The sequence below is a fragment of the Beta vulgaris genome, chromosome 8, assembly GCF_026745355.1.
Source record: "Beta vulgaris subsp. vulgaris cultivar EL10 chromosome 8, EL10.2, whole genome shotgun sequence".
Taxonomy (NCBI): domain Eukaryota; kingdom Viridiplantae; phylum Streptophyta; class Magnoliopsida; order Caryophyllales; family Amaranthaceae; genus Beta; species Beta vulgaris.
The window spans coordinates 10,606,476-10,618,397 of record NC_079209.1 but is presented as its reverse complement, the minus strand read 5'-3'; the positions used below and the strand labels follow the sequence as shown (position 1 = coordinate 10,618,397).

Here is an 11,922-nt window from a genome sequence, read left to right as displayed (position 1 = left end):
TCCATCCATGTATATGTTCATATGTGGGCTGCTACTGCAGAGATTTTGTTAAATTATAGATCTCTCTAACTAATATGTTCATAGTCTTTTTTCCTTGGTTTAAATTCTTAATTTCTGGAGTTACATCCTCATTCAAAACTTGAATTCCATTGCTTAGTGTGTGTGTCAGTGTGTGGGAGGGATTGTGGTTTTAATATGCCGTTGTGCGTGAGTGGCATCTTACTGTTAAATGTAACAATATCTTTGGATTATTATTGAGTGTCACTTAGTCAAGCTAACTTGCTATAGCTCATATGGTTTGAAGATGTGTGCCTCAAAATCAACACCCTTGTTCCTTTTTGACCTTCTAGCTGACCTCTAAAATTACAGAAGTAAGGATTGTTATGCAATGGGTAGCCGGATGATTATACCTTGCCTTTTCTTTATATATTGCTTAGGGTGCTTGAGGTATCTAGGCTTTGGTTTAATCATCTTTAAACCCAAAACAAAAGGTCGTATTGGAAGAGAGTATCATAGCCCTTTCCCGTGCTATACTGAAGAAAGAAAATCATCATATTTTTGTTCTTGATACCAAATTGTGTTTTTACCAACTTAGAGCAATGTACTGTGTGAAAATCATCATATTTTTTGTTCTTAAAATCATCAATATGAAAGTGGCAATTTGAGAAATAGACACAAGAGCATTTTCTCTATTTTACCAACTTAGAGCAATGTACTGTGTGGAAACTAAATCGCATTCTCCTACCTATCACTTTTAGTATATCTTTGTTTTTAATGAGCAGACATACAGGGACTTTGTCTTATTATGATGTCTTACTAGCTCTACGCTGTATCAGTAGTTCTCGCCAACTTGCTGCAGGACAAAGATTCACCACAGAAGAGATGACTGTAGCTTGGGGCTGGGAGAAGCAAATAGATCACCTTACGAGTTTGGAGTTTATCTAATCAGTCTATTTGTCAATATTATCTGAGTATATATGTTCTTATAAGCTCAAAGGCCTTAACTTTAATCTGATTTATTTATGTTGCTGAGTATATATGTTCTTATAAGCTCCAAGGCCTTAACTTTAATCTGATTAATATCTTATGAAGATGGTGAAAAATCAGGAATGTAGTGGGTCCTTTTTCACTATGTTGTCAGATTTTATTCTCTTTAACCACTTCTATTTTTATGTGCCTTGCCCTATATTGTAGGAGATGACTTATCGAGGAAAGAGAACGAGGGATATACATGCCTCAAATACTAAACCTATTTCTTCTTCGGAGTCACCAACCTCAAACACCTCACCTTTGGACGAAAATGCATCACAACCAACCAAAAAACAACATCTCCAATCACAACCACTTCAAGTTCCTCCTTGTGTCAGTTTTGGACCATTTAATCCACCGAGTACCATTACATCTAAGGTTCAACCTCCATGTTTGAACACAACAAAAAGTCCACCACCACTATCAGGAGCTACATGGAAAAATCCACCTACTATTGCATCAAAAGTTACAACAATCCCACCTACGTCCACTAGTCATAAATCACGTAGTATTCCGCCTTCTACTCATATATCCCCTACTATTCCATCTCACAATGATCGATCTTCTACTGCACCAAAACCACTCACTGCACCAAAACCACTCAATAACCCTTCTTCTTCTACTGGTCATACGTCACATAGTAGTCCGCTTTCTACTCATATCTCCCCTACTATTCCATCTCAAAAAGGACCATCTTGTACTGCACCAAAACCACTCAATAAACCTTCTTCTTCTGCTGGTCATACGTCACGTAGTAGTCTTCCTTCTACTCATATCTCACCTACTATTCCATCTCACAAAGACCCATCTTCTGCTGCACCAAAACCACTCATTAACCCTTCTACTTCCACGGGTCATAAGTCACATAGAATTCCTCCTTCTACTCATGTCTCCCCTACTATTCCATCTCAAAAAGGACCATCATCTACTACACCAAAACCACTAAAAAACCCTTCTACTTCCACAGGTCATAAGTCACATAGTATTCCTCCTTCCACTCATATCTCTCCTACTATTCCATCTCAAAAAGGACCATCTTTTACTACACCAAAACCACCCAAAAACCCTTCTACTAGCTCTGGTCCTATCCCACCTTCTGATCATATTGATACATCAACAAGAAATTGTCAGACTCATCAAACAAACCAAAAAGGTGGTGAAGAACCATTACAAAGTCAAAAACATCGAAATCCCAACGGTCAAAGTCCTATCCATATTGGACTTTAGATGTAGAATTTGATGACAAGGAGGAGGTTATGACGCAAGGTAAATCATTCTATTTTTCATTCTTCATTAAGGATCTGGTTTATCATTTGATATAAAGGTGAACTATTAAGAACTTTAATTTGTAATATAATTGTTTGTTGTTTCTTTCTATGCAGATGCTCAGGGTAACATAACACTGGTTAGTGGTTCTATTCCGATAATGGACTGTGGAGTAACAACGGTGTTAGATATTGCGTTGAATTCAATGAGTTTTGCCAACCACTTAGGAAAGGTGGAAGTATGTTGGTTAGATTCATTGGCAGCATTGCAAAGGTTGAGACATATTGTCCGGTTGGAGAATCAAATTGGCATTCTCTCGACACGAATCTCAAAACTAAGATGGTAGATGAGATCAAAGTAAGTAACTTCACTCTTTAAAGTTGAATACATCAAAATAAACATGGAACGCATCAAATAGGCGGTCTGATATGAGACCTTATGCTTGCTCAGTTAATCATGAGAATTACTAAAGAATGGAAAGTAGCTTTACTAGCTTTCATAGCTGCCACACCTGCCACACGTGCTGCATTAGCTGCTCTGTTAGGGGCTGCTATAACTTTGTTCACCCTATCATCTACTTTTTTCACATTATGTGCTTACAGCTTACTACAATAGCCTTAGATTTCACAATTTGTTAAAATGTAAGAAAAAGAAAAAGGGAACCCTTTCTCACATTACATTATTCTTACAAACTTGACCCACACTCTTTAACAATATTCTCTATGCAATTGAGAGATAAGGTCGCTTTTAATCCTCATTCTAAACACTAAGTTTCTGGAATCTGCATCTGTACAATACCAAATTATGGACAAACTCTGCTGAGTTTCATTGGCGCGCTCACTAACAATGATGCTCATCGGTGAGATCAGAGTATCTCTCTGAAGAGGAGAACTCGGTTACTCTGCTCCTTGTGGAATCAGCTCTTTGAGAAGCTTCCCATTTCTCTGCGAGGCCATCTCCCTCGAGCATCCTTACCACTTCCGACATCCTAGGTCTCTGATTAGGGAGGAATTGAGTACATAAGAGAGCTACTTGGACTATTTCTTCAAGTTCAATGCTGTCATAGTTGTTCTTCAAGTCCTTGTCTACCAACATTTCTAGCTTCTTTTCTGGTTAATTTTCTTAACCTACAAAGTAACAGCAAAAAATTTAGAGGAACAAAAACATTTAGGTACTAATTACCTTAAAACCACCATAATTTAATTTGTTTTTTACCCAGTCTAACATGGCTCCTTTCTGGTTTGCTGCTTTGCCAAAATCTATTGCCCTTTGACCAGTTATCAACTCTAGTAGGAGGATTCCAAATCCAAAGACATCTGTTATTTCCTACACAATCTGCAGACCTGATGCAAATACCAGTTTAATACCTACTGTCAGTCTTTCTCTACAAGGGGGTAGCCATGTTAAGGTTGATGATCCTATCATTGTGATTTCAACACAGGTGTCAAGCTAATTTCTACCTTGTAATCTGTACACGAACTCAATAATTGACTTCTCTGCCATAGTGTCTAGATCAAGCCGAATAGAGGAAATAATTCATCTGGCTCATAATATACTAGGAAGTCTATGGTACTCATATAGTCATAGTTTGTTCTTTCTTTTCCCTTTCTTTATAAGTTGTGATTAGAGATACGAGAACTTTACTGCATCTGTCCTATGGAGTTCATTTTCTATGAATAACTTTTGACAAAGCGAATATATGGCTTGTTTCTTTGTTCAAACTAAGGCACGGTTTGTGATTCCCGACGGTCCTGAATACGTCAAACAAATACTCAAGCATGCTAGTAAAAGTTGGAGGCAGTTTAAACACTCTCTCAAATCAAATCACTATAAACCAGAGGAGAAGACACTCGATGAGATGTGCAATATGGATCCACCGTACGGAATTACCAGTAATCAGTGGATAAAGTTGGTTAAGCGTTGGGATTCGCAAGAAGGAAAAGTAAGTAACATACTTACAATTAAACTTTATTTACTCTTTGCTTATTTTATTTCATGAAAACATCAACTTTTTTTCCATAATAAATCTACATGAAAATGAGTGCAGAAACTGTCAGAATTGGGGAAAGGAGCACGAGCCTCCCTAAATCAACTTCACAGATGTGGTTCGAAGAGCTTCGCGAACAAGCAAGCTGATTATGTATGAATCGTGAATATAATAGGTTTTATATATTTCATATTTAGGATGAATTAGGCCTTTCACTTATATTTTGCTTGAATAATATGAATGTTTCAACTTATTTATGGAAAAATATGAATGTTTCACATCTTATCTTGTTGATTTTTTTTTAATTTTTTTATATTAATAAAAATAATAGGAAGATGAGCATGGAGAAAAAATGAGCTTGTTAGCTCTTTGGAAAAAAACTCATATGGGCAAGGATGGAGGCTATCTACCCGAGACAGTCACAACAGATTTTGTGGTATAAGTACATATTAGAATGACTTTTTAAGCTTGCTTCCTTTGAATGTAAATAATACTTCTTTAATTCTATATGGTAATTATATGTGTAGGATGATGCATATGCCAAGCTGGAATCATTGAAACAAGTATGCCCTTCTAAGTCTGACTTAGAACTCGAAGATGAAGCCTTTGAGCACACCATGTACGGTGGAGTGATTCCAGAACGTCCCGTAGGCTATGGACTTGGAGTTCAAAGGGCGACATTTACGGTGTGCATGGTGTTCTGAATAAGCAAAAGGTTCAAAAGAGGACTGTGGTTGTGGAGAAGGATAAAGAAGAATTTTCCGTTCTTAAGAAGGAAAATAGCTTGTTGAAAGCCCAAGTTCAAGAGAACAACTCTCTACTCAAAACGCTAGTTGGACAATTTTCTCAACTAGTAGGTAAAGTTCGTAAAGGAGAGGCTTCAATGCACCTTTTAGATTGTGCACAAGCAGTCTTGGAAGTGACAAACCAAAAGGTATGCTCATTTCGTAGGAAGGTTTTAAATGATTTACGTAAGATCGTTGGATTTTGGAACTTTAGAATTGCATAGACTTTGAGAAGAATATTTTATCTTAATTAAGCATTGATGGAACTACATTGGATTACAAGGACATTGTTTTTCATAAAAGAGCATTGCAAGTTTGCTGTTGTAGGTGTGTAAATCACTAGATCTGTATTGCATTTAGGAAACTACGTGGTGTAGTGGATGATGGAAAAAGATTCTGACCTTTGGCTCTAATTTCTTGACTGAAGTTACCTTTGAATTCGCTTCCATTTTTTGTTAGGCTGATAACTGAAGTTCCTTTTCTTTTTCTGTTTGCATTTATAGCTTAGCTGCACTTTTTGATTCCATGTAATACTCATTGAACTTATTGATTGGCTGAGAGTAACATTTATAATGGCAGATTGCAGGATGCATGAACATTATGCTATATGAAAGTGATTGTTTGTGTCAATGGTCTACTTTTTATTCCATCCAGTACTTTTTGATTCCATGTACTCATTGTTTGAATTTATTGGTGGCTTTAAGAACGGGAAAATCATGTCAACTGAGCTTAGTTGATTGTCTAAATGGTTGACTTAATAGCGTATTACCTATTTTTTATGCTCGTGTTACCTATTTTTTGGGATATATTACATGTGCTAATTATAATTTTGGTATTATTTTTCATCTTTTGAAGGTACTCGAAAATAATAATAGAAGTCCAACATATCAAGAACAAGAGGACACTACTTGAGGCTTCAAATTGACTACCATCATTGTTTTGCTAGATAGATCTTAGTATTAGTTAGTTTTGTAAGGCTACAACTACATTTTTAGTGTGTGTTAATTTTGTGGTATTTTATTAACATATTAGTTATGAAGTATTATTGATGAACGTGTGTAGGAATTTTAATTGTGCGAACTACGTTTATGATTTATGATTACATATACATAGTTCGAAGTATTTTTATGTAATCTTCAAGTTTCATTGTTGACTTTATATATATTCTAAATTACTATATATTATTATATTATTACTGTTATTTATATATAATTATTTGTTAATTAATTATGAAAAAAGTACCAAAAGAGTCCATACAAAATCTAGACGCTTTTCCTTGTCAAGAGCTTATGACAAAATTAAGATTAATTTTCCAGCCAAACTCTCTCAACCTAAAAAGCGTTGTGACTAATTATAGGCGACAAAAAGCGTCTCGAATTAGGACACTTTAAAGCGTCTATAAATTAATTGATGGCACCCCACTAACCAAATGTAGAGACGACTATACGGGTGAGGGAGACGCTTTTGATGACGCTAATGGCGACGCTTTTTGGTGACGCCAATGGCGACGCTTTTTGGTGATGCGAATTGCCGACTGATTCTGCTCGACGCTTTTTGGCAGCGTCGAGAGCAAATTTCGCGACGCTTTTAAGCGTCGTCAATTGGTCCAAAAAGCGTCTTCACAACACTCCTTTTCTAGTAGTGAAACCGTGCAACATCCTACGAAAGCAATGAAAAGTACACTAGAACACAAATAAAGGTTTAGAATATTCCTCCCCCAAGCTAGAATATGCAGTGTCCTCACTGCATAATCCAATTTAGAAAAAGAACGAAAAACCAAACCCCAACAATTATCCGACACCAAAGTCTCCCACCAAAAAGCCACAACACCACAAAAACCATACACAAACTCCAACAATCTAAAAATTCTATCAATATGTTCAAAAGATTCTCACAAGAGGGAATCCAAAAAAAAAATCCAAGCAAAAATTTGGAATTAACATAAACAACAAGTACAAGTGAGAATAAATTCTTACTACCCAATTAAGTGGGGAGAAGAGTCAAATATGCTCAAAAATCATGTCGTAATGCTTCACAAAGGCGAACTTGAACCTATTTGGTGCCTACATGATAAAATCCTGTAACGATCATTAATCAAATTATAAAAAAGTGGTAAGAGAATAATGAGAAAATACTAAGAAAAGAAAATTAAAAAAAGACTCCATAACTATAATTATACGACTCCATAACAACACACTAAAAAAAAAGAGGAAAACAACAAAAAAAATTCACAAAAAGAAAAAAAATAAATAAATAAATATATATATATATATATATATATATATATAATATATATATATATATATATATATATATATATATATATATACACAGTTTAATTTCACCAACAATAAAAACTAAATAAAACTATATCGTCTCCCCGACAATTTGATAGGATGCCGTACACCCGTCAAAAATAATTCCTGCAAAACTTTCTAACAATATAGTGTGGTAAGTAGGATTGAATCCACAGAGAGATGGTCGTTTTATCTAGTTTATATAGGTATAGAGAAACCAAACAAGATCAGGAATAGTTGAATTAAAGTTATAAACTAATCAAACTACGAAAATCAAACTAAAAAGATCTAGGTCAATGGTTCACCATGTTTATACTTATAAACTATCAAAATTCATACAATTCAATTAATCATATATTTAGAGCACATGTTAATCCTTGGTCAGGCATTAACGCTCTCAAATCAACATATGCTAGTATGGTCGCTCAACATAATCAGATTTGCTAATTGTAGGTAAGCCTCTAAAGAGTACTATCTCTCGATCTATGAGTCGATATTAGCAATATTTAATCATACAATTGATCCGATTGCAAAATTAACAAGAAAAACACTAATCAATTAGAGAAATCAATAACTAATCAAACCATGAATAAATGTCAATCATATCATATCATATAAACATGGATTCCCAAACCCTAGAAATAAAACTACTCTATCATGAAATAAATAATGAAATCTAAATCTACAAAGAAATCAATGAAAGAAACTAATACAATTCATGAATTAATGAAGAAGAATAAAAACTAGGGTTCACAACTAAAAACTAGAGAGAAAAAGAGATGAGAAAACTAAAACCTAAAAAATAACGTGTGAAAGAAGGAGAGAGAAAGAATGAAAACCTATCTAAATAATATTCACCTCATATGACTAGCAAAGTAATTTACAAGATAAGGAAAGTCTTAAATAAATCATTAATAGGCGGATTAGTGATCCGCACGTACGCGTAGCAGATGCCAACAGAAACAGTGCAATCTTCTGAAACGCATAACTCCTTGACTAGATGTCTCCTCGGGGCTTGGCACCTATCATTGGAAATCTCTTCAAGTCTAGTTTCCAAATATGCTCGAATTACTCGATTTTAAGGAGCACATCAAAAGTTATGATCAGAAGAGTAGACATGACTCTTTTTTCACATTTCTTCTAATGATTTCCCTCTTTGTTTTCGCTTAGACTCGTACTATGACATATCCATACGATCCTTATGCATTATAAGTCCTTTCAAAGTGCTCCTAATCCTCTAGTTTAGTAATCATACTCCAAATACGTCTTCAATGCCTGAAATTCATCTAAAACAAGAAAACATACCGAATAGAAATAGAAAAACATAACTTAAGAATATAATGCAACAATGAACCTAGATATGAAACTAAATGCTCTAAAATGCAACCTAAATGCACCTAAAAACTATATATAAAAATGACTTATCAACTGTGGTGGTGATGGTTTAGGTTGTATTGTACTTCCAAAAAGCTTTTTTTTGGTTTTCAATAACAATTTTGAATTGCCAAAAAAAAATTATAACATATAATTAAATAAATTAATCTCACAACAAGATGAAAATTAATTATTAGTTACACCATTTTATTTCCTAGGCTCAATAACATTATTTGTCATCATTAAAACCGTGAATATAATAATATTCCCCCTTTTTTATGATGGAAAATAATTAGCAAAAATTAAGAAAATAAACAAAAAGAAAGAAATAAGAAATTAAAACTCTTAGACACTCTAAAACTATTAAGACTAAGAAGACTCTAAAACTCTAAGACACTAAACCTGTGACTAGGAACAGAAACTAAGATCATCAAGAAAAGCAATAGAGACTAAGGAAAGTTCAGAAATTTTTCAAGTGCCAATATATCTTCCTCCTTTTATCATCATCAAAAGTAAGTAGTGAATCCTGCAGCACTAGTAGAGTCAACAGTCTTCAAATCAACGCAAGTAGCTCGAACATACTATCTCATAATATTAGCCATCCACACATTCCAAGAATAATAATAAGCATAGGAACAAGTATAACAGAGCATAAGCATATCAGGTTCAGAGTTCAAATGAGCAAAAAAGATGAATTAGATAAATGTAGATGTAGTGATTGTTCAAAAATTCCTTGTGAGACCACAAGAAACAGAAGTGAAAGTAAATGAGATGCAACTGTTCAAATTTAATAAAACCCCAAAATCAAATTATATAAAGTCTTAAGTAGAAGGGACTAGGATCAGGGAAGTTCATGGGAAAAGAGGCAGCAACAGAATCTATTTTGGTGAAGATGTTGGAGGTACCCTTGTTCATAGCTTGAAGAAGTTGATCATGCTGAACATCTTGATGTGCAATTCGAGCCTCCAAAGCTTGCACCCTTGTTCCTAATAGAGCAATTGAAGCTTGAATCTCCTTTAGTAACCCATGAAGATCAGCAGTAGATAGGAGGGAAAAATCCACAGCTTGAGTAGCTATTCCTAGAGGAACTTGATCCTCCTCCAGATCAATCATAATCCCATTGACTAGGTTCAGCCAGTCTCTGACTCTTCCGGACAGATTGCTTAACCCCAGATCCTACTTCCTCTTCTCTCTTCCTCTTGCTAGCAGTCTCAGTCTCCTTCTCCACCTTAACCTTAACCTCCTCAAGCTCAAAACCCAACACACCCCTTTTTACTCAAGTTAAGTCTGGAGAGAGTATCTTTGGTTAAGTAATTTTCTGGTTCCAAGGCAAAAGAAGGTTTAGAGGGGAGTTTAATCTTGCATTTCTTCAAGATTATGGAAATTATATTTCCACAACCAATGTGGATCTTGTGTGTTATGCAATGGGTAAGATGAGTGATGATTAGGGCAGGAAGGTTGATTTGTATGTTGTGGGCTCGGCTGTACATGAGGGAAAGGTCAAGTAGATTGGCTTGGGTTCTTTTTGATGTACGAGGACTAAGGAACCGCCAAACTAATTGGATTAGAAACTTATGAAAAGGGTTCAAACACTTTTGGTCCATGGACAAGCCAGAGGGATGGCCACCAAAAAACTTCAAAATTTTCGCATTTGTGGCCCCTGCCACATATAATTTTGCTTTACCCTTGACATATTCCTTTTACCCAACAGCAGGTACATGGAACCACTCACTCAATTTTTTTCATCAAATTGGACCAGTTTTCCAACAACACTCATACACAAACCATTGTTATTTACAAACTTTGAACAAAATTATGTCATTTCGTTTTCATATAACCCCTTATCAATGCATGAAACAGTCGACCACTTTTGAAATTTCACAATTTCAATAAATTCCGCCCGCTTCACTTTCTTGCACCACCCCAAATCAACACAAAACCCAATTAAAAACTTTGATGATTTCGACTTCTTAGCTCTTTCGTGGGAATTTTAAGTTCTCTTTCCACTTCTTCCTCTTCGTCAATTTCGTCTTCTAGTTTCTTGGAAGAGTTTTCCAATTCATGTGTTTTTTCATTGCATGCAGATGATGCTTGGCTCGAGATCTCTATTTCATTATCATTTTCATCATATATATTCCATAAGAGGAGAAGATTTCTCTTGTGGAAGATGGATACTTTTGGTACTGGAGCGCTTGGGTGCCATGGAGATTAGGGTTTTTGAGAAGAAGAGAGTAGATGAGAAGTTTCAGGAGAGTTAATGTGTGAGAGTGAATAGTAGACGCAAGTAATATTATCAGACTAATGTGAGTCCTTAACCTTAACTAAGGTGTTTGAATAAAATTCATGAAATTTGCAGGACACACTTAGTAATGAATATTACTTAGGGAGATAATTATAAAGGCATTTTCGTATTATTCTGATCATCCCTAGTTCCAAGCGAATCTTTTCAAATCTGTCTCAATTCCTTGCATAGAGATTCGTTAGTAGCACCTAAGATTATATCATCTATATAAATCTCTACTACTAGAATGTCTGTTCCTTTGGACCGAAGGAGCAAGAAACTATCAACTTTACCTCTTATAAACTCATGCGAAAGTAGGAATTTTGAAAGTCTTTCATACCAAGATGTAGGAGCCTGTTTCAGCCCATAAAGAGCTTTATCTAGCTTATAGACTTGGTTTAGAAGATCAGAGTTTTCATATCCAGGAGGTTGTTCCACATAGACGTCTTCCATTAAATATCCATTTAAGAAAGCACATTTGACGTCCATTTGGTACAACTTAAACCCCATAAATGCAGGAAATGCAATCAAAATTCTAATAGCTTCTATTTTAGCAACAGGAGCAAAAGGTTTCATCGAAATTAATACCTTCTTGTTGATCATACCCTTTAGCCACAAGTTTGGCCTTGTTCCTTATGACTGTTCCATGCTCATCTAGCTTGTTCCTGAAGACCCATTTTAGCCTAATTACCTTTTGATTCTTAGGCTTGGTCTCAAGATGCCAAACCTTGTTGCTCTGGAACTTATCTAGTTCCTCTTGCATGGCATTTATCTAGTCAGACTATAGTAGGGCTTCATTATGATCTCGAGGTTCCGTCATGGACAGAAAATCTTGGAATGCACAGAAGTTTTTGAGCTGGGATCTTGTCTGAGTTCCCTTCTCAATATCACTTATGATCAACT

General features: G+C 35.3%; 1 protein-coding gene across 1 annotated transcript; it reads right to left on the bottom strand.

Annotated features, from left to right (window-relative positions):
* Positions 1-2,727: 2,727 nt before the first annotated feature.
* On the bottom strand, positions 2,728-3,720 carry LOC125492578 (protein NSP-INTERACTING KINASE 2-like). The gene is made up of 3 exons (XM_057391420.1): positions 3,667-3,720; positions 3,489-3,621; positions 2,728-3,404 (listed from the first exon to the last, which is right to left on the bottom strand). Exons 1-3 carry the CDS (start codon positions 3,718-3,720, stop codon positions 3,136-3,138), a joined length of 456 nt encoding a protein of 151 aa, XP_057247403.1. The 3' UTR covers positions 2,728-3,135.
* Between the last annotated feature and the right edge of the window lie 8,202 nt (positions 3,721-11,922).

Coding starts and splice junctions, on each gene's coding strand:
- LOC125492578 (XM_057391420.1), bottom strand. CDS start 3,720: ATGATAGGATCATCAACCTTAACATGGCTACCCCCTTGTAGAGAAAGA. Junction 3,622..3,666: donor CTTGTAGAGAAAGACTGACA/GTAGGTATTAAA, acceptor CAGATTGTGTAG/GAAATAACAGATGTCTTTGG. Junction 3,405..3,488: donor AAAAAACAAATTAAATTATG/GTGGTTTTAAGG, acceptor AAAATTAACCAG/AAAAGAAGCTAGAAATGTTG.